Source organism: Nelusetta ayraudi, unplaced genomic scaffold (genome assembly GCF_046127955.1).
Source record: "Nelusetta ayraudi isolate G7.1 ecotype Tasmania unplaced genomic scaffold, CSIRO-AGI_Nayr_v1 ptg000015l, whole genome shotgun sequence".
NCBI lineage: Eukaryota > Metazoa > Chordata > Actinopteri > Tetraodontiformes > Monacanthidae > Nelusetta > Nelusetta ayraudi.
The window spans coordinates 406,857-429,260 of NW_027466065.1; the positions used below are offsets into that span (position 1 = coordinate 406,857).

At 47.0% G+C, this 22,404-nt stretch overlaps 2 protein-coding genes across 4 annotated transcripts in view; both read left to right on the top strand.

Annotated features, from left to right (window-relative positions):
- The first annotated feature begins 1,883 nt into the window (after nucleotides 1-1,883).
- Nucleotides 1,884-22,404, top strand: part of tmem229b (transmembrane protein 229B) — a 50,893-nt gene continuing 30,372 nt past the window's right edge. The window contains exon 1 of the mRNA XM_076023181.1: nucleotides 1,884-1,893. The gene's annotated coding sequence lies outside the window, so the exon portion shown is untranslated. The remainder of the gene's footprint in view (nucleotides 1,894-22,404) is intronic.
- mta1 (metastasis associated 1) overlaps nucleotides 9,546-22,404 on the top strand; it is a 30,754-nt gene continuing 17,895 nt past the window's right edge. For 2 of the 3 annotated variants that reach the window (XM_076023175.1, XM_076023178.1), the window contains exons 1-3: nucleotides 9,546-9,905; nucleotides 17,225-17,292; nucleotides 19,390-19,483. In XM_076023175.1, coding sequence (XP_075879290.1) covers nucleotides 9,878-9,905; nucleotides 17,225-17,292; nucleotides 19,390-19,483 — 190 coding nt within the window. In that variant the 5' untranslated portion in view covers nucleotides 9,546-9,877. The remainder of the gene's footprint in view (nucleotides 9,906-17,224; nucleotides 17,293-19,389; nucleotides 19,484-22,404) is intronic. The other variant, XM_076023176.1, reaches the window with a different exon arrangement.

The following is a 22,404-nucleotide window of genomic DNA, read 5'->3' on the forward strand; positions in this document are numbered from 1 at the left end:
CTCTGCGCAGTCCAGCCTGTGGTCTGTCTATGCCAACCTCAGCCAGGGTGTTAACCGTATAGAAAAATCACATAAAGTGGCACATGCACTCCTACTTCCTTTTCCCTCCTTTCCGCAAGAGGAGTAGGAACAGTGTCTGGTTCAGTTACAATGCCTTCTTTCACGGAGCGAGAGTGGCTGCTTGGAATTTTGCGGGCAAAAGGAAGAGTCTCAAAACGTGGCTCGAGAGGATCAACTTGCACTCAGTGAAATATGCAGCCGCTGTATTTTTTATTTTTTTATTTTTTTAAATGAGGTCATCAGAGAGAGATTGGCACACCTGGAAAAACCAGGAATGTCCACATTCCAGACTCGTCAGTTTTGTCGCTGCTCCTTAGTGATGACTTAAAAGTCACTCATTACCCTAAACAGTGTGTGTCTGTCTTTCCACTGGGCCTCCAGGGAGTGACTTAGGTCATCTACTTCACACATTGGTGCTGTCTGCTCTGTCTGCCTGCTGATACAGTGCAGGTCCTCCTGCACCAGGAACAGTCGCTCTGATATTTCCCACATCTGTGTCCCGGCCAGATTAGCGCCCGTCAGCATGCCTGCAGCCGGTTCTGCCTTATCGCTGAGCTCACTGTCTTTAACTTGGCTCGCTGTGAAACTCAGCAGCCTCTTAAGAGCAGCAAAGCCATTTAGGCCGTCCCGACAGGAACTACCGCCATCAGCAGCAGTGCATGAGAAAATGTTTTCCGGCGTTCGCCCAGAACTCAGAGTGTGTACGTGTGTGTGTGTGTTCTGCAGAGGTCATGGGTTCATTACTGTTCACCTCTAGTTGTGTGCTGTGGCTGCAGGTTTGTTGCCAGTTCAGCTGCAGTCTGGAGCACAATTAAACCCAGTCAAATAAATAGGGAGGAGGTGGGAAGGAGAGTGGAAGTGAGTGGCCAATGTTCTCTGGAATCCTCAGTTCAGTTTGAGATTAGATGTGCCGTTCCCTCTGTCTGTGCTGCGAATGAGTTTCCAGCAGCTAAAAAAAAGAATGTACAATCAGCAGAGCCCTCTGTGAGAGGCTTTGTCTTTTCAATTTGTAATCTTTTATTTCAATACTTTTCAAGGACGAGGAAAGAAAAAAAAAGCAATGGCTGGCAAAGTGATTTGACTCGTCTGACGCGCAGGAGAAGCCCACAGAGACGCTAGTGGACAGATCCAGGCCAATAGTATTGCACTCGGAACTTGTTTCTGATCGAGTGCTGAACTCACGCACCAGTTTGTTTCCTCGGAGCAGATCAAGCATCCAGCCCCAAGGGAATAGACAGGAATAGATGAAGGAGGGGGAGGAGAGTATGCAGAAGAAGGGTGAGGTGGTCCTCAAGGGCTTTCAAGTATTTGGGCACGTCACTTGTGTGGGATATAGCGAGCCAGGGTGGAGAGAGTGCAAGTGATCTTCTCTTTATCGCAGAGATGACTTATCTCGCTATCGAGCTCCGGGATGATTTTTCTCAGTCTGAGAGAGTAATCTCGGCCGCGTCAGCGGGATATCTTACACGGCAGACCCAAGATAAAAGCACAGAGCGTCACGGCTCGTTGCGAACAAATAAAATTATGCAAAGCGTGGAGACAAAAGCTTTAACATCTCTCCTTGTCCCTCAGCATGAAACATATCTTTGAGAGAAACTAAGATGACGATGATTTCTATTTATTGAAAAATATTATTGTTTGTTTTTGAAGTGCTAATGTATGGTATGCTCTGAGACGTGACCCACCCAGCAGCAAAAGGACTGTTTGTGAATTCCAGCCAGCTGCACACCTGTCTGGCACAGCACCACCCAGCCAAACACACACTTTAAAGACTTGTGCTGTCGGGGCAAACAGGTGCCGGCACTGGCCTTTGACCTTGGACAGTCGCAGCATGTCTCTGCTTTCACTTCCTTCCTTCCTTCTTTCCTTTTTCCCCTGTTCACACGATCCCCCTCCCAAAAAAGTTCAGACACGCAAACTATCCAGGGCTCCGCAGATGCGAATGCAGCCGCAATACAAAAGGTCCGCCACATGATGTAACACTCACTCTGAGGAGCCAGCGGGACTGGCGCCCCCCGTGCCCAACCCCAAGACCACAGGCGGCTGTTCCTTTCACCAGCTGGCATTACAAGGGCACAGAGTTCACTGGATGATTTGGGGTTCTGGTTCTGGGTTCTGGTTCTGGGGTCTCTATTGAAAGCTAAGACACACCACATTAGCTGCGTTTCCATTAAATTGCGCAGAACCTAAATATCGCAATTAAAAAAAAACTGGTAATGGAAACACCTAAGCTTCAAAAAACTTCTTAAATATCGCTACAAGGTTTTTACACTCTCATGAGATGGTTTTCAGACGTATCAATATCGAGGTATATGTCAGTCACATGACCAGCTCACTTCAAGTGAAAATGGCACGTTACGTTGTGGATGGAAGAGGAGACGCAGAAGTTATCGAAGAGAAGAACCATCAAACCATTCTTGACAGCAAACAAACAAAAGCAAACGTAATTCTTGTAAATCTTGTGGAATGGGATTTTATGAGAATTACAGTTTATGTGCTTCACACCATTCAGTGGAAAACACCTGCAAATCGCAAAATTTTAGAAATATTGCTTTTATGTTGGGAAAAACTGTAATGGAAACGCAGCTGTTGTTCAGCAGAGCTGCGACAGTGAGATGAAAATGTGAGAAAGGGGAAAAAAAAAACGGCACACAGTTCTTTATATGCGCGGCACGTGATGTGAAGGCGGTAACTAAGAGAGAGGCGAGGGGGAAAAAAAGAGCCTGCATCAATTATTGAAGTGTTCCCACACCATTTTAGAAACAGTCGCCTATGTTTAGCTCAGGCGGGGAGACTGAGAGAAGATTTGCACATTCATAGTAGACGATATGTTTGTGCTGACAGACACAGGGCTGAAATTTTCATGGACAGAGACTCTGCAGATAAGACTGAGAGGCCGTTTTATCCTTATCTGGCTCTCAGAATGTGATGGGTCCTATCTTCATCATGGTTTCCTGGTGACAGTGAAGTTCGTCGTGACGATGACCTCACCGCCGTCACGGCTGGTTCTCCTCCTCCTCCCAATGACATCACTGGAGAAGGAACACCCGCATTACAGATACTCCTGCTTGAATTTTAGATCTTGAAACAGGAGAGATACAGCCTTTGTCTTCATTCATGTCAGCTGTCAAAAACTTGAAGTTCAGTTGGAGGGGAAGGTACAAAAAACTGAAACAAAACAAAACACTTTTATTGTGCTTATTCACATAGTAACCAAAACGCCCAAACAAATTCCATCATCATTTTTCTAATTCTGTTATTAATCATCTCCAACAATTTCTTTTTGCACTTCCAGTGTTAGGAACATGTTACAAACTGTAACGTGGCTATTTCTGGTCTTTTAGGACATTGTTATTCTTGACAAACATCCTTCCCGGTCACTGCTGCTGGAGGTTCCGCCTTGTGCACTTTCACTGCTCCCTCGTCTAATTTCAGAGGATATTCTTAGATGGTGCTCGTTACTTCTTCCCAATGAATCCATCATTTAATTCATCTTGTGTTTGCTTACAGCGCGAAGCTCGAGGTTTGTGGATTGGGGCGGGCGGTGGCGGGGGTGGGGGGGACATGTGCGGCCACTCGACCTGCTGTTGAATCCCGAGGAGGGGCCCCAGCGGACGGAGGGAGTGGTGGCAGCAGCTGGCACTCATTTTTTTGCGAGGTTTTGATCTCTCTATCTGCAACGTCCTGTGATCCTCCCTCTCGCGGAGCTGCTTTCCTGGGAGTCCCTTAAATGGGAGTGGAGGAATATAAATAAAGGCAAATGTGTGTGGCTTTTAACTGAGGTGCCGACATTAGGCAATGAACTTGGTGGTGTTTGAAATCTACTCAAAAGTACCACTGACGATGCTGCTGCCGTTGTTTATACAGGAATTTCACCTATTTGTCCGGGAACCATGTTATCGCATTGAGTTAAAATGAATGATACACAGCCACTGACAACTCTGTCACACTCAGTAGATGTATTTGCCCGACAGTTGGATACCTAAAATCTATAATTCTGATTCATTGCAAAATAAATCACTGCTGTTTCTGTCTCCTAGCTAGTCTACGAAATATTGACTGGTGTGATTAATTGCCCCCTGGTGGTTGGCTGCAGAAAAGGACATAAATCCCCCTGCAAAAAGGCTAAATGACTTTTTAAAATTGTCAAGATCTTGGTTTTTCTATTTCGATACATACATTTTGTATATCTATTGCATTGTTTAAAAATACAATAGAATGAGATGATTTATTAGAATCAAAGCTGAACAGGCAGCGTATAGAGCGCGGGGACTCTTTCCCACGCTTTGGCTGTCCACCCTCTACAATGCATCAATTGTCTTAAAATGATGACATTAGTATATCATCCTGGGATTTTTTTTTAGCACTGAGGCAGCAGCCTAGTCTGTCTGCGCAAATTTCAAAATTACCAATCTGAAGCTGTGGTTTCCTTCTCTTCAAATGTGCCCCTGAAATTGTTGTGTCTGCATTCAGGGTCTTCTTTGGGAGTCTGGGTGTAACGTTCTTTTCCATCGCTGGTCTCAACGTCAGACACATGTGTGACCAAGCCTGTGGAAAACCCCCTGAGAAACCTTCTACTCTGTCCTCAAACTGACAGCCACTCCCTTGCTGGTAATGTCCACAAATGGTATAGTGTCGGTGACATAGTGGGACCTGCTGGTCCTGCTAAAGGCCAAAATTTATCATGAAAAAAAAAAAAAAGTCTGGAACATATTCTTTAGCCAAGTGTTAAACAAAGTAATTTTGTCTCTCGACTGTCATGCCGGAGTTGCGTTTATACGTAGAAATGTTTAGTTCCATTTCATGTACAGAAAAAGGCCATACACACAGTCGAGGCTCTTGCAGCATATAATTAGACTCTGTGAACAGACGGGTGGTGTAGTAATGGAAAACAAAACAGTGCCCCTCCTGTTTTAGTCGCTTGTTAGATCTTTTAAAAACTTTGATTTTTTTTTATCACCCTGTTTTCAGGGCGTACACCTGAAATTGCCTCCCGTTTTCCTCTGCCACAATGGTTCCCATTGACATGAAAGGAACATCACCTCAGACCAATAGTTATCGTTCTCGTGAGGCAGAACTTGGGTAGAACAAAAAAAGAAAACCTGTCTCATTGAAAGACGGTAATTTCACGTGCTTCGATAGTCAAAGTTCATTATTACGTTAGGACCCCCGCGCATTTCTTCTCAGTTCCTATAAAGAGGCCTGCCTTGAGGTGCTTCTCATTATCGGATCCAATCAAGCGCTTTTAAAAGTTCACGAGATCAGGTTTCGCCCCCGCACTGCAGAAAACAGCAAGGGGGCAACGTCCAATTAGCACACTGCGATGAAGCAGCAATTCCGTGTTCGACCAAAAAGACTCGCTCTCTTGGCGGACCTGACAGATTGAGAGCCCCCGGGGGACGCATCGCTCACAAACCTCCCACAGTGCTGGGCAAGGAACAGATCCAACCTCTTTCATTCTTTTGCCCTCTGATTTCGGCCTCAGCCCTACAAAGCAAGCCAGTTCGGCAGCATCATGTCCTTGGTTTATCCCTGAAAGGTGATGCGGTGAAGAGAAACAATGCATGTCTTTCTGATTTCGTTTACCATCCCGGCGGTTGCTTTTCAACCTCTGACCACGACCGGGGTTTCCCTGCCTCTCACCAACTGTCAGCGGCTCTCTGAACAGAAAGACAAATTTGGTGGTTCACCAGCTGTTTGACCACAAAAATGAGGTGCTGATTCTTTTGGGTGGCACTCGGCCTTCCGCCACACGATCTTAGAGTAGCGGCCGGACACGGGATTCCCTCAGAAGGTGGGGCTGCCTTGTGAGCCTATGCATTCATTCTATTCTGGTGTCACATATTTCAGTAGTCTGCACTCATGTCTGACACCATTTCCCCCGTCTGGGTGTCAGACATATTCCACTCTCATTCCATTCTTGCTAATCCCCTTGGATTAGAGCCAAGGGTTCTTCTGGTGCCTTGTATAGTATGGCCAAGTGATTCAGGCCGAGCCCGGTTTGCAGAAACAGATGACAGACAGAGAGTGAAAAAAGACTTTAAATAGCAAGTCGTACCGCCTTCTCCGTCAACTGCATTATTACCTTCTGGCAAAACAGCACCACAGAGGCCACAGTGTGGGAAGATTTGATTTGCTGTGCAAACAGTTGATATCTGCTTCATGAAAGAGCTCATTTTCAGTGTTGCTACATGGTTTGCGATGAGCCACCGATGGTTCCGGATGCTGAGGGATGGATGCGTCAGCGTCTTCCACATCACTGCCTTCCACATCACTGCTCTGAAAAGAGTGCAGGTGAGGACAGTGAGGAAAAAGATGGGCGAGTGACGCCCCCTCCTGGCTAACAAAGGCACATGCAGCCTGGAGCATCTTTTTTAGTCAATTGTTTGTTCAGGGCAGTGTTTTGTCATCATAGTATTTACTTTATCGTTTGGTTTATTACTTAACGCAGTTGGTCCACAGGTGTATGTCAATTTGTTTGTTGGTCTTGAGCATCATAGTCCAAATTGTATATATATATATATTTTTGTCACGACAATAGTTTCTAGGTGCACAGTTTTACATGAGCCAAGAACAATAAGATTAGTTTGCACAACTAATTACGTGGATTTGTAGTAACCGACTTGTATATTTTTTGTAGACGTCCAACATACTGAAGCGGAACTTTTCGTCAAAAGCTGTACAATAGCTCCCCCTGTAGTCTAATATTAATAAGCACAAGTTGGTCGTATTGTAATGCGTCGAGTCTTTTTCTGCTGTTAGAAGTATAATACTTCAAAATATACTTGCCTCCTAAACAAACCTGACATGTTCACGACGTGCAAGTAATTGCAGTTGATTTACTAGGCCAAAAGCATGCGTGAATATTATGTGAATAATACTTCATTCTGAGACCTCCTCAGTTGGAGGTGCAGATGGGCAGTTTTGTATGAAGAGTCAAGAACGCTGAGTCTCCAAACTCATGGTGAGCTGCTGTAACTCTTACCACCATGGCAAAGTTTTGTTAAGACTAGGGCTGACAGAGCTCTGTGGGATGCCGGCACTATCCCTTCATTCTGAGCAACACTGAACACTGGAAGGTAACACTCTCACAATATCATTTCTGGAATAATACCTACCTTTTGCAGTGAGTTTAGCAGTGAAGAGGAGACAACACTTACAGCAGTCCCTTTATTGCATTGCCAGTCACTGTGTCTTGGGGACAATCAAAGAAATTAATTGTTTTCTCCTTGACAACGGACCCAAATGTTTTTTGGTTTGTTTTGTTTTCTTGTCTGCGTCTTTTGTGGCCCCTTGAACGTTTATCTACAACATACAAGGGATGTGATACCATGACAAAAAGGAAGAGAAAAGCAAGAGAGGGCCATTAGTGGTCAGTCTACGGGGCTGACACCAAACTGAGGGGTGATTCTGCAGGCCTGTGTCTCCGTCCAATCCTCTGCAGACAAGGATACATCAGGGAGAACACCTGCACCGCCGGCCAGCCTGTGTTCCTGGGTGCAGCAACATCTGGCAGAGAAACAATGTAGTCCGAAGGAGCATCTGCATGACAGCGAGCAGCCAAGTTTGCAAACATTCCTAATGAAAGTGGTCACAGTTCCCACTAAAGGGCTGAAATGCTGATGCAACACTGTTTAAAAACACATTAAATATTGGCACTGTTTTCTTTCTGGTTTATTGGGCAATATTTTCACAGCTTTAAAGTACGCTTACATGTTCCACAGCTGACCCAACACGATGTGAAGAAATATCCCATGACATACGGTAATGTTGCACAGGGCTGTAGCTCTAAATAGGCAGTAAATCAGCAAGGAATACATACTAAAGAGAGTGCAGTTCTTGGACTAGGGTCATTAAGAAGTGGCAGGTCTTCCATGTTACAAAACCACATCCCAAACGAATAGCTAAAAAAAAAAAGAGAAATGAACTGAAAAAGAAAACAAAAATGCATTTTAATAAAGAGAACAATAAACAGTTGTTGTATTTTTCTGCACTGACACATATAAAAAGACTTGATAGTGTTGTATGTTTTAGTATGGACTGACAATAGTAGCAGATACATGTAAGAATTCTCGCAAATATGCCCGAACTGCCTCTGCTTCATCTTTGTAAAACAGTCCCAGGACACAACATAGACTCCATCCAATGCAGCACAGATCCAACACTGAGGCTGCACGTTGAGCAGGAAAGTCTACAGTGCAGCACTGAAATGCGATTGGGCCGCAGTGGCCATGTGACTGCAGACTGGCGTCCCCTGTGTAAGAAAACAGTAATTGAGGCCTCCATATGGTATAGATCAGATGAAGCCTTCGCCACAGCATTCTTCCAGCACTGAGGCACAGCGCTTGTGTCCACAGTGAAAACTACAACAGTCACCCACGACCGCAGTAAACATTTTATTCTGTAGCACTGTTGTACTTTATCTACTGCTACCCGAAGAAAGCAGCAGGGTTTCTATTGGAGGTATAAAAGAAAAATTGCTTTAGATTGCAACACAGAAATATAATGTTATGTGCCAAACTACAAAATCCTGCCCACCCCATCATAGATTTTTATATTTTTTAACAAAGCAGTTCATTTGGTTCTGTGTCAGCGTCTGGAATCCTGCCAAGTGCCTATCAGTCACTGAGCTATTATTGTTATACGTTTGGTGCTCAATGTTGTGCACGTACTGGTTTCAAGCTGACAAAGTAATGACAGATGACATGTGAAGAGTGATACCTACATCAGAGTACCTTAGCCTGAAAGGAAATTAACAGCTATAAAAAAATGTTGTTTATGGGTGGGGAGGAGGGAGGTTGAAGTACAAATCACATTCAATAATTAAATTTCACCATATCTCGGAGCAAGTTCAAGTGTCCATTAGCATACTGTATTTTATGGACTTGCACCAATGGGGGCCAACTCACTGCATTCATCAAGTGTTCTCAATTTTCTGTTACTCGTGTAGTTATTGTCACAGGAGACACCCTCGTGGGATTAGTCACCACATTAATTAAATGTAACCATTAGTAATCTTATTCCTCTTTGTGACCCCATGGGGGCCTCCCCCTGCTGGCTCCAGGACCTCAATTGACATTACTAAGCTTTCCGGGTTTGGATTCACAACATTTGAATGGTGTGGATGGACTTGGAATAACAAGATGTGGCAACTATTTTATTTTATTTTATTTTTATCAAGTTCATACGTGGTCTTTTGAGAAACATAAACAGGACAATATATCTCCTAGTCACACTTGTCAGTACTTTTATTGCTAGCTTCTGTTTTTAATGAAATCATTTTACAAAACGGTCACATTTGACAGTCAGAAGATGTGTTTTCGTTAGCTCGTCACTTATGTTAACTATTGAACAACTTGGTATAAACCAGGCTAATTTAACGGCGGCTAACGCAACTTTTTGTGGGTGAAAAAAAAGAAAAGAAATGCGGCACTAGTTTGGCTTTGCGCGAACCCGTGACGTCACGTGGCCAATCTTTCAAAAGCCCGTGGCGCAGGCAGCTCTTCAAGCTAACGCGATGCTAAACTGCTAGCGGTCATTAAAAACGGCAAATAAAATCGCCGTTTTATTGCACCACCACCACTATCGCCACTTCCTCCACTACCTATACCCCCAAAAAACATCCCCGTACGCCTCGGCGCTCTGGCGGGGAGCTGTGTGCGCGCACTGTCTCTTTAAGGCACCTCGCCTCGTCTGTTTCGTATTGATCAATCCACCATTTTCCAACACACACAGCGGCGGCAGTTGAGCTCCGGCAGCGCCAGCGACAAGAGAGCCACCCCTCCACCTGGAGAGGAAGCCAGGGACCGGGGCAGTCATGGCAGCGAACATGTACCGGGTTGGAGGTAAGGCGGACTCACACACTCACACCCAAGAACCGTCCCGCTCGCGTTGCTTTTATTGCATGGCGGACACGCCGTAATTCGCAGTCGGTCTTTTCTTTTTCTTTCCCCCCCATTTTTTTTCTATTTTAAAATAGAAGAAATGTATGTACAAAACGCGGTCCGTTTCACCCCTTCAATATTTTCCACTACCGTAGCTCATGAGCGTTGTGCTTCACCCATGATGATGGTGGTGAAGAGGAGGATGGCGATGAAGAGCGGCTCGCTGACTATAAAAACCGCTGCCGCTTTCTTTTGTGCTTTGCCGAGCGTGAACTTGAGTCCCCCCACCAGTAACTACCCCAATTTAAGAGCAGTGCATTGCGATGCTGTATGTTTTTTTTTTAAATGTGACGAGGCGAAGGCAGACCCCCCTAAAAGTTTTTGCGTGTCATGGAAAGTACTGCACGGTCACTCTTCTTTGTCATCACGGCCGATGTCACCGGAGTGCACAAGCCCCCTTGACACCCTCGGGGGGTGAAGCAGCAAGTAGATGCTTTTACATGCAAAGTTTTTTTTTTATTTGATTATTTATTTATTTATTTATTTATTTATTGGGGGGGGGGGGGGGGGGGGCACGCAACTAATGCGTGGGGAAGGCTGAGTACCTTGAACACAACATAGTAGGACTGAAGAGGTTTATGGTCTTGTTAATATCTCAAAAATACACTTGTAAAGAAGCTTTCCCCCCTCCTCCCACAACCTTTAGCAGGTTAATTCTGCGCAGGCAATCAGAGTTGGTACCTAATTAAGATTCACGTTTTTCCCCCGCCCACTCATCCCTGCCAATGTGTTCAACTGTCGTGATGTTTCTCTGCTTCAAATCGCTGATAGTTGGGAGTTGGCAGGGTCTCGGTTTTTTTCAACTTTTTTTTAGTTTGGATCACAGAATGTCAGGAAAGGTTGGAAACGAGCTCTGGAAGCGAAGGCGCAGGGGATGATCAGTCAGATGCCGGCAGAATTTTAAGTCGGAATGGCGCCTTGCAAGGATTTTTCTTTTGTTAAAAGATAACCTGAAAACGCTTGTGACTTTTTTTTTTTTTTTTTATAAAAAGATTATTTTTTTTTGTTGGAACAGATGACGTGTACGCCACCGCTGGTGACAGTTCCCTCATCCGTTTCCCCCAGGAAGACATTTTTGTTTTATTCGTTGTGTAGAATTGGCCTGATGTGAGCCGAACACACTAGTTTCACACTGTCAACATCTGACGCTGAGATGCCCCAGAGTTGGATGGAAGTGTATTTCTTTCCCAAATGTAAATGCCCAAGTGAAACTGGCATGATAATTACCACTTGAAATGATCTGATTGAGTGTTTCACAAAAGTCGGGGGTACAGTTGGCGGCGATGATGCGGCGCTCAGCTGACCATCCTGCCAAAGCCAGTCGGTAGTCGCTCTTCTCTTAATGGGGAAGTGTTGTCCTGTTGTCGTACGCGTTTTGTGCTCATGTTACTGCGTCAACATTGTGGTTATCATTATTTACAGCATTACTAATGCTTCCTGTTTTTGTTACTTTGTTGTTTTGTTCCTACCTACCGACTGTAGGTGCTGCCTCTTTCCCCTCAAAGGACTATAAATCAGACCTGTTAAATACTGCTCAGCTGGGAAAAACTGTCATTCAGAGCTTTCAAATATGGTCATGCAGGACTTTAAATGTCTGGCGTCCAGCTGCTTTTCATGCATTTCATTACAATGCATTTAAATACCGTAAAGACGCACTGAGGCGTTGATTTTCTCACCCTGTTGCCTTGTTGCCTTCTGGGAGGGCATGTAGTGTGTAACATCTGCCTTTGGGAGCAGAAAGGTCCGATACATGCCCACCGTGAAGTTTTGTTTTGCTGAAGATTGTTGACTTGAGGGTAAGAGCCACCTACATTGTGCTTGTTTTGCGGTATATGTCAGAGTTAATTTACAAAAAGCCCCTATCGTGGTTTTCTTTAAAAAATTACATCTTAATAAAATATATGCATGCATAGGAAGAAGTTTTGAGTGGCAATGCTTTTTGACCACCGTGACCCTTGAAACCATACGTATCCCATCAACTGAGACAGACTGCAAAAATGGCATATAATGTATTTTTCTCCAAAGGGGACGATTGTCTTAACTGGCCAAAGCTTTTCCCCTTTGACGGCCAAAACAACTAAACACGAGAACAAAGCCTTTTGAAAGGCGGCCGCCAAACAATGCAGGATCCTCTTGGAAAAGCGACGACTTCCCCTTGAGGATAAACGGCGGGTGAATTCTGCCTCCACGGGTCTGAATGTCCTGGTTTTTATGGTGCAGGCGGCACGCCGCTATTCCCCCGTGCCCGCCGCGTGCCTCCCTTTCTCACGTGCACTGAAAAGTGTTGGGGACCGAGTGTAAAATACAGCATTAGTCCATTTCTCATCAACTTTTTTGTTGTATAGGCCTGGACTTTAGTCATTTCAACAGCAAAAAGCGGAGGGGTGCATGTGCGAATATATGTGTACATGTGTGTTGCTGACGACGACTGTAAGACTAAAAAAAAAAATAGTTTGAGGCTGTTTTCATATTTACTGCTGACTGTACATTTTTTCCAACTGTAGATTTTCCAACAGGAAATCAGAGTTTAAAGGGCAGGGCCAGCCGCATAATCTGTGACATCACAAATATTCGGCAGACTAATCGGTGTCTAAAGTTTACCCGATTGGTGAGGAAATATGTTTGCATTAAGTGACCACACACTCAGACTGCACAGTGAACTGAGGCAGTACCATTTTTCTTTTAAACAGAAAGTTTTTTTTTGTTATCAACGGGAGAAGAAAACAAGTTTTTTTTTAATGAGGATTTTTGTGTGGTTTATGTAGCCGGAATTACAAGGATCTCAAAACAGTCCCAGAAAAGTTTACAGTTCCGGTGGATTTTCTATTGTAAAAGTTATCACCGACAGCGTTTTCATGCTCCTACTGAAGTGATTCTTCCGGACTGTTGGATTGGGAGAAATGGTTGTCCAATCAGCCTCTTCTCTGGATGTCCGTGAGTGTGTGTGAGACATTTGAGTTTTTTTTTTTTGAGTATTTGTTTTTTTTGGAGGGGGTGGGAGGGCGGAGCCCTGGTACCTCTCTGACTGGGACATTAAGATGAATGAGGATGCTGCAGTTCATCTGTCCGAACGCAGCCTCTGTTGAACAAGTTCTAGTACCAAATTCCCAATTCCCAATCAATGTGAACAGAAGGAATAATTTGAAATGCCCAGTAGTTTCAGATGCTTTTACCTACTCTGCCAGCTTGCTGATTAAGCACCTTTGACTTTGAACCAAACACCTGTCATACAGCTGGTTGCTTCAAATGGACGATGATTTGAATGATCCGCGATGGAAAGTTGCCTTGTCTTTTTATTTGGCATGCCCGGATACCGGTATCGGTACCGATACCGGGGTTGATTACTCTACTCGTACTTGTAAAACATGTGCCGATACCACAACGCCGATACCAGTTGTATATGTATGTGACAATTTTGTTGAAGTTGTGTTTGCGCTGCAGTGAAACTATGACATTCGCCCTGTTCGAGACAAACATGCTGAGCAATCTTGTCCAAGTAGAAAAAAAAAAATCTGAGTAATTCTATATTGGCATCAGTATCGATGAGTACTGAAATGCGAGTACTCGAACTCTACTGGTTCAGTGAAAAAGTAGTATCGGTGTATTTCATTTGGTTAAAAATACTTCCTTTGTGCACACAAATCAACCGTGGCGTCAAAGCGAAGTTTTCCAGTCTGCGGCGTTCCCTCCCGACGGGTCGCCGATGTCGAGTTTGATCGCGCCGCTCAGGGTCACGACGATGCGCGAGACTCATTCAAAAGGTTTTTTTTTTCCTCTCTCCTCCTACAGCGAAAGTCCCATTATCCATCATACGGCGAATTTAGCGCTAGCCTGCGATGCTGTGAAAACCTGAGGTTAACACGAGTCCGACAGTTGTAGCTGTAAAATGTTGTCGTGTTGGAAGACACACATTGAATAACTGAAACCTTTAGTGATCCTGCGTCTTGTGTTAAATTAAAAAGACAGCGTTCCGTCGTGGTCACATTCTGCCTTCTCGGCTCTATTAAAGTTGGTGAGCTCACATCAGGCGTTCTTCTCAGCTTGGTGTGTGTGTGTGTGTGTGTGTGTGTGTGTGTGTGTGTGTGTGTGTGTGTGTGTGTGTGTGTGTGTGTGTGTGTGTGTGTGTGTGTGTGTGTGTGTGTGTGTGTGTGTGTGTGTGTGTGTGTGTGTGTGTGTGATATGCAGCGGTGAGGGCAGGGAACACTCCCCGGAGGGAATACCAGCGCAGGAACGGCGTGTGCGCTGCGATCAAGTGATCGCCAGTCACTGGCAGACAGTCAGACTGTTGCACATCTGCAGGGACACGCAACGTAAGGAAAAGTGCAAATGCGGTAGCGGTTTTGCCGACCTTTGACCTTTTCACTGTGAAGGTGACTCTGGCCTCGCCAGAGCTGGACCAGTTTGACTACTGAAGGCTGCTTTTCATCGGGGAGTCACATTGCGCAGCGATTCGTCACCGTCTCGTCACACGGTTCTTTGCCACCGTTCTTCAAAAGGGCTTCAAAAACGCGGCGCCGTGCCTCTCGTCTGGCGTCAAAACGCCTCCTGAAATAATTTTAAACAAAGCATATCGACGATCCGGAGAGTCACTGCGGACACAAGGGCCTTTCTGTATCTTCTCAGAAAACACGCCGTGGCTGCTGATCAATAATTAGACGGCAGGACCCCATCACCAGGTCAAGAGAGTTCAAGTCCTCAATAGTTTACCTCCTCCGCAGAATGTTCCCTCCTAAACTACTAACTAGCCAAATTGACTCGTCCAGCGTCCCGCCGTCTCTGCTGGACCCTCCTCCAGTGCGGCTCCATCACTGGTCTCCAGGTCCCCTCGCATCCCAGCGTCTGCTCGTCTCTCTCTTGGCCTGCTTTGAATCAGCCCTGCAGACTCTTTCTCTCTCTCTCTCTCTCTCCCCCCCCTCCGCCCCCACCCCTCTTTTTTTTTGTAAGACTCCCCAACGTGCCCCCGATTGGCTTACGCAAAATCCGACTGCACTGTGACGTCACAGGCGCCGGAGGCTGCCGATTGGCTGGCAACGGGATCGGTGGAAAAGAAGTGTGTGTGTGTGTGTGTGTGTGTGTGTGTGTGTGTGTGTGTGTGTGTGTGTGTGTGTGTGTGTGTGTGTTGGGGTGAGGGCGGGGGAGGGTTATACGCGGTGAGAGGCGGCGGAAGGGCTGATGGGAATTGGAGAGACGGAGCGACGCTGCCTGGTGCCTACAGGCTCTTCTCTGTTGCTCTCGTTCCGAGTTGCCTCTCCAGCTCCGGCTCCTCTCTTCTCGCGCGGTGGAAAACTCTCCAGCCACTCGTCCAGCCGCCCTGCACCCTAGAGCCGCGCCTTCCCCTCCACCACCACCACCACCCCCCCAGATTCATGGTTCAGTCTCTGAAGTGGTTCCATTCTCTGCAAATGTAAAAAGAAAATGTCGAACGGCCGCCTTTGCTTTCAATTACATTAAGTAAACGGTGAGAACCAGACCGTCACCCCAGGTGTCTGACTGGGTGGCGGGACGAGTTGGAAAAACACCTCGCTAACTTGGTTACTTGAAGGCTATTTTTGTTAATAAGTTTAATTTTGAAGAAAAATGTTTTTTCAACCTCACTTTTTAAGAATTGACAGTGTTTTTCTCACAGAACGGTCATGACCGGACCACTGAGTTTGCTGACTTACAGAGAAATATTAATGAATCGGGCACACGGAGTGTGTGCGCGCATGTGCGTTTTAGGCCCAAGGTTTTTCTTTGCGTTTCAGATACAGCAGACAGAAAATATCAACTTTAGTGGATTTTGGATTTTAAAAAAAATAGTAAAAAAAAAAAAAAAGCAAATGACCCATAATGGAGGGAAAGCGGCCTTTTCATTTGTTAACTGCCACTTACAGAATGTTGTGTCAGCTAAACGGAGCTTGATGCTCAATTCAGCCAACAGTGGCCTTGTAAGCGTGACCGGATCCACGCCATCCTCGGCTTTTCCGCAAAACTTTTTCCCGCAGTGGAGGTTTCGCGTCGCCGCTTGGACAAAACATCCCCGCACTCTATGCCTAAGACGTAGCGTCATTACTTCATGCATTCCGCCATCTAATGCGGAAGAATTAGCAGTTTAACAGTCACTACAATCCTCAGATTATGCGTCGAGGACTTGGACTCTACAACCTCCTAAATGTCCACGTCACGGCCGTTTCTTTTTTTGTGTGTTATTCATTTGCATGTTTTTTTTTTTCTGCAGATCCCTGCAGCAAACTGCTAACAATAAAAAAAAAAAAAAAAACACTGCGCGCTTGCACGAATAGCGTTCAAAGCGTTTCCCTTGTATTGCCCGGAGGTTGTTGTAATGCGAGGCAGATCTGGATGCTGGTGCCGATCCGTGAGACCAGCCGGCGTCGGACGCAGGAAATGCTGGGAGTGAAGGCGGCGGCGGCGGCGGCGGCGGCGGCAGCGGCGGTCGCTGGAGTTTCTGGGGCAATCTCTACCCGTGGGTGAGGTGGCGGGGGGGCGGCGGCGGCGGAGGGGGGTACGGCTCCGCCTCCAGGCAGCCTTCCAAGTGTGGGGTATAATCTGACAGCACTCAGCCAAGACACATGCGGGGCTGAGAGCAGGCACCCTACCAGGGCCGGGGCCTGTGGGGACGTCCTGGGGAGAGCTAAGCCTCCGACGGGCCTGGAGCGCTGCCAGGAACCCCACACACACACACACACACCGGGGGCCTGGGCCGCAGTCGAGGCACACATGCGTGGCGGAGATTGTGCACGCACGCACGTACGCACGCACGCACGGCCACGCAGCAGAACGAACGCAGACGCTCGGTGAATGCAAACAAAACAAAATAGCGGCGACGGTAACCAGAGCTGTGTGTGTGTGTGTGTGTGTGTGTGTGTGTGTGTGTGTGTGTGTGTGTGTGTGTGTGTGTGTGTGTGTGTGTGTGTGTGTGTGTGTGTGTGTGTGTGTGTGTGTGTGTGTGTGTGTGTGTGTGTGTGTGTGTGTGTGTGTGTGTTCGCTCCCTGGTACCTCCCAACAGCAGCCGGACGGCGGCCTGTGTGCGAATCCAAGTGACTCAAGTTGCATCAACATTTGCTGGACGTCTCGTGTTGTCATTTCCTGTCGACCAATTACGCCACAGCAGCGGCACGGCCCAACTGGAAATCACCCCCGAGCTCCCAGCCGACCTCACAGAGCTGACTGATGTCTCTCTCTCTCTCCCCCTCTCCTCCTTCCCCGCTGTCCCGCCACAGATTACGTCTATTTCGAGAACTCGTCCAGCAACCCGTTGCTGATCAGAAGAATAGAGGAGCTGAACAAGGTAATCATTTTTGTTTTTTGTTTTTTTGCCCCATCCAGTCCATCGCAGGTCAGACGGCAGCATGCCAGACTTCAGACTGACCCAGTCCCTCCGACTGCCAGTCAGCTAATCGCATCAGTCTGATGTCTTTAAAATGGTTTCTTTGGAACACGCACAAAATAAACCCAAAGAAATGTGATTAGTTGCGCAAAATCAAATGTTCCTGTGCAATGTTTTTTTTTTTCTCCGATCAGTACCTCCATTAAATAAAAAAAACAACTAATATTATAAACCCCTGAAAAAAAAAAATTAAGTTTTCTTTGCTAGAATAATTAAAAATAATTTGGACCACATTCACAGGTTTAAGGATTTCCTTTGTAATTTTCACCGTTTGATGCAAATCCTGGATAAAGTTCAGTCATAAAGTGAGACATGGCACTTCATGTTAAGTAAATTCTTTTATATGGAGACTAATGACGACAATAATGATATTATTAAATGTTTTCTGATAGCCCACATCTTTTTCTCTACCAGCCGTGATATCGGGGTAAAATCATGTGGTGGTGCAATGTGTTCCTTTCCTTTAAAAATGCATTTGCTCTGTTAAAACGTTTATTTTTCGAGAGCGAAAACACAAAACGTATTTATTTTTTATGCACTGATACAAGTATATCCCATTTCAATGCCACAAACGGGGCCTTTAAAGTAAAAAAAATTAGACATCATTTTTTTTCTTACATTTCTCATCATTTTCAAAATAAAATGTGTTAGTTTGAGAAACGTATTCACTTCTGTGGCCTCCTTTGCCGACGCCATTCGACGCGTCGTCAAGGTCGCTGGGCGGGCGTTGCTGGTCGGTTGAAGCGCACGTCGTAAAAAGAAAAACTGAAAGGAGTGGGAGAGTCGAAGTAGCAGTTTGGCAGGTGGCAGCAGGTTTGGCAGGCGCCGGCGACGCCAGGGCAGCCGCCTCGTGCGTCCTGCGGGCCAAACGGCAGGATAGCGATGCTCTGGTGTCTGGAGACGGGCTACAGGTGCCTGATGTCTGTCCCCCAGTCCCATCCACACACACACACACACACACACACACACACACACACACACTGAGAGAGAGAGAGAGAGAGAGAGAGAGAGAGAGAGAGAGGAGCAGCTCCTCTCACTGGTGGAAAATCTTCCTGACTGAAGGCCCTTTTTTAAGTGATGCCAGCGATTTAGACAAGAAGAAAAGAGGAAATGAACGTCTTATTCTTCCACAAATGTTATCAGGGATCTTTTTAGAGTGATTTATTGTCAGAACGGGGATGGGATGTACTTTCCTAAGCCGCTGCGACGGAGTTTGATCTGGAGGAAATTTAAAAAGCGGAATCCAGGTTAACAAATAAAATAACACAATATAAAAATAGTCTTCAAGACTGCATTGTATTTATTTATTTATTCATTTATTTATTTTTGCCTCCATACAAATTAGATTTTTTTTTTTTCTTCTTCATTGCATATTCCGCTATCATCTCCCCTTCAGCTCCGTCACGTTTGGGGCCTCCCCAAACAGGATGTAAATGTGATGGCCGGCGGTGTGAAACACTTTCAAGTATCGCGGCTCGTCAATAGGAACAGCTTATACCCTGTTATTAAGCAGTGCTTTATTCTCAGGGAGCCACAAAGAACGGCCTCAGAGTCGCTAATCAATTTCTAAATGAGCGGGATTGATTTGCAGACACGGGCGAGCGGCTCCCTCCCTCTCTCTCTCTCGCTGTCTCGCTGTCTCGCGCTCTCATTTTTTTCTCTTTTTTTGAAAGTGCCGATCGATACAACGTCGTCACGTGCTCCTCATTACATGCAGGCAATCGTGGCGTCGCTGTAGATTTACGGCAGCAAGAAAAAAGTGTCGGTGGCGTCCTGGTCACCGCAGTTCTTTTTTTTTCTTTTCTTTTCTTTTTTTTTTTTTTTTTTTTTCCCTCTTTGCAGTCCCGCGCAGCGTTTCCAAGCGTCATTAAAAACTAGCCTCATCTACGGCTCTTTCATCCGTGTGTGTGTGTGTGTGTGTGTGTGTGTGCGTGCGTGCGGGGTCTGCGTGCGGCACCACTTGTTGCCTTGGTAACGCCAATTGTCTCTGCTTTGCAGACAGCCAATGGGAACGTGGAGGCCAAAGTGGTGTGTTTTTACCGACGCAGGGACATCTCCGGGACGCTCATCGCCCTGGCAGACAAACATGCAAGTGAGTGACCGAGCATAAACAACAACCACCACCCACCTGCTCACAAACACACACACACACACACACACACACACACACACACACACCAAAAATGCACAACAGAAACCTAGAAATAACTATGCGCTGCAGTGGTCCCGTCCTGGAGAACCTCTCTCCAGCTGCTGTCTCAATCTTTTTGAGCGACTGATTTTTTTTTTTCCTTCCCATTATTAATGTTATTATCCATCCATTCATTTTCAATACCTGCCTGCTCCTGCACTCTGTGTGTGTGTGTGTGTGTGTGTGTGTGTGTGTGTGTGTGTGTGTGTGTGTGTGTGTGTGTGTGTGTGTGTGTGTGTGTGTGTGTGTGTGTGTGTGTGTGTGTTGTGGAGCCAATCCCAGCTGTCAAAAGCAAAGGCATTCTGAACAAGTAGCCAATCCATCGCAGGGCTGTCCTCATTACTATTGTTATTAGTATTATTATTATTATTGTTATTGGTATTATTATAGATGGGATGTGATCAAAGTGAGTTTTGTGTCCCGTTGCCGAGAGACGGGCGGTCCAGACTGCAGCTCCTCTTCGTCGTCTTCCTTTTCCTCCACCTCCTCCTCTTCCTCCTCCTCTTCCTCCTACACCTTTTCTTCCTGCACTTCTTCCTCCCTCTCAAACTCCTCCTCTTCGTCCTCTCTCTACTCTTCCTCCTCTCTCTACTCTTCCTCCTCTCTCTACTCTTCCTCCTCCCTCTCAATCTCCTCCTCCTTTTCCTCTTCCTCCTCTTCCTCCTCCTCCACCTCGCCCTTCTCCTCCTCCTGATCGGCGCTGGTTTCCCTCAGACACGGTTTCAGCCATTTGGGTCCATCGGAACGAGGAGACCCGCCCGCCCGCCCACTCGGCCGGCCGGCGGGCGGGTTTTTTTTGTAAAGAAGTCGCAGACCGACTTGCAGTGATTGGATGCGGTGCTCCCCCCCCCCCCCCACACACCGTCTCTTCGTCGCAGCAGACGGCGGCACACTGCAGTGTCTGGAACAGCTGTGCCGTGCTGTGTGAAACGAATCCCCCCGGCGCACACACACACACACACACACACACACACACACACACACACACACACACACACACACACACACACACACACACACATACACTTGCGCGCGCACCCACAAAGGTGCATTGTGCGCGGCTGTGTGTTATTTTCATATTCGTGCAGAGGGGGCGTTTAGGAGCGGTCGCTGGGAAATCGGAAGAGTGCAACCCAGGTACAGGAAGTGGTCGCTGGGCAGCGACGCATTCAGGGCCCTGACGGCTGGAAAGGGCAAAGAGACAGAAACTGCGTGCAGCAATTTTTTTATTTTTCATTTTTTTCCCCCCAAAAATCCCACCTTGATACCTTTTTGTTTTTTAGGTGGAAAATGAATTCACGTCAACTCTGTTGTGTTTTTCTCTGTCATTTTGACAAAAAAAATGGGTTGATGGTGCACAGGGGAACATTTTGAGTACTTCACTGCCATCAAATGAAATGTTGACAAACTGATGTGTAAAAATGTTGCTCTAAAATCAGGTTGGTCTGCTTTGAATGTGAGTTATAGAGCTCTCTCTCTCTCGCTCTCTCGCCCTCACTCTCTGTCTGTCTCTCTCTCTCCCTCTCTCTTTCTCTTTCTCTCCCGCTCTCCCTCTCTGTCTCCCTCTCTCTCTCCCGCTCTCCCTCTCTTGCTAAATGTTTTCTGTGGGCTCTTTACCAGATGAATTCCCGGAATAAATCTAATGGATTTTTTTTTTTTTTACTTTGGAAACGTTCCATCTGGCTCGTCGGTGGCTCTGGCTTTCCCGAGCAGTTGCGTCACGTCGACCCTCCGGCGGCCATCTTTGTACCTGGTCGGCGTGGTGCGCTGCCGGAGTGCCGACGTGCTGCACGGCCGGGGCGTGGGCGTGCACCTGGCCTAGGGAGGCGGGGCCTGCCGTTGGATCTCCTCCTGGCGAAGCGAGTGCTGGCAGGACTGGAAAGGACTGGCAGGACTGGGACGAATAAAGGAATCTTGAATCTTGAATCTTGAAATCCCTCTCGCTCCCTGTCTGGGCCGGAGCTCTCGGTATTTGGCCACGGTGCCGGTGCAGAAAGTGAAGACCTGCAGCTTCAGCTGAAGCTGCTGTTTGATGGGCCGGGCTGGAGGAAAACCCCTGAAGCGCTGGCGAGTCACTGCACTGTGCCTGGGTGGGTGTGGCCACCCTGACGTTGGCTCATTGTGGGTGGGTGGTTGGGTGGGGGGTGGTGAAGCCTGTCGGACCACACAGCAGCATCGCTTTGTCAGTCTGTGTTCCGTCCGTCTGCCAGAAGAAAGGTGGTAACGTTTGTTTTCTTCCCAAAGCGCCGCTCCACATTTATTTATTTATTTATTTCCGGGTTTTGTCTCCGTCCTTGGCCTGCAGGGGGCAGACGTCCTCCTGCGTCTGCTGGCTGCGATTTCCCCCCCCCCCCCAAAAAAAATGAAACAAAAACAACAGTAAACCCCCCCCCCCAAAAGAAAAAAAACCCCGACACCTCGAGAAAATTGGGTTGCTTCGCAGCTGCGTCGCAGGATTGCGGTTCGGTGTGGGCACAAGTTGTTCCGCGCGCTGCCGCCTGCCCCCCCACCCCTCTCCACCTCCCCCGCCACTGCGCTCCAGGGTCCGGGGGTCCCTCCGCACGTTTTGCAGGCACGCGTGGCAGGAATGGCCGCGTGCACCGCATGGGTGTTGGCTGCATCCTGTCTGTGTTGCTGTAGCTGCAGCCCCGCAGCGTGCGTGCGTGTGCACGTGCACGTGCACACGCTTTTTACATATGCATGATGGATTTTAGCTCCGGGGCCCCGTCAGTGGCGTTGCTGAAGGGGGTTTCGTTTTAATTCGGTTTTGTTATGGACCACTGGAGAACGGCGACAGAGTGCGCACGAGCCCCCGGGCGTGC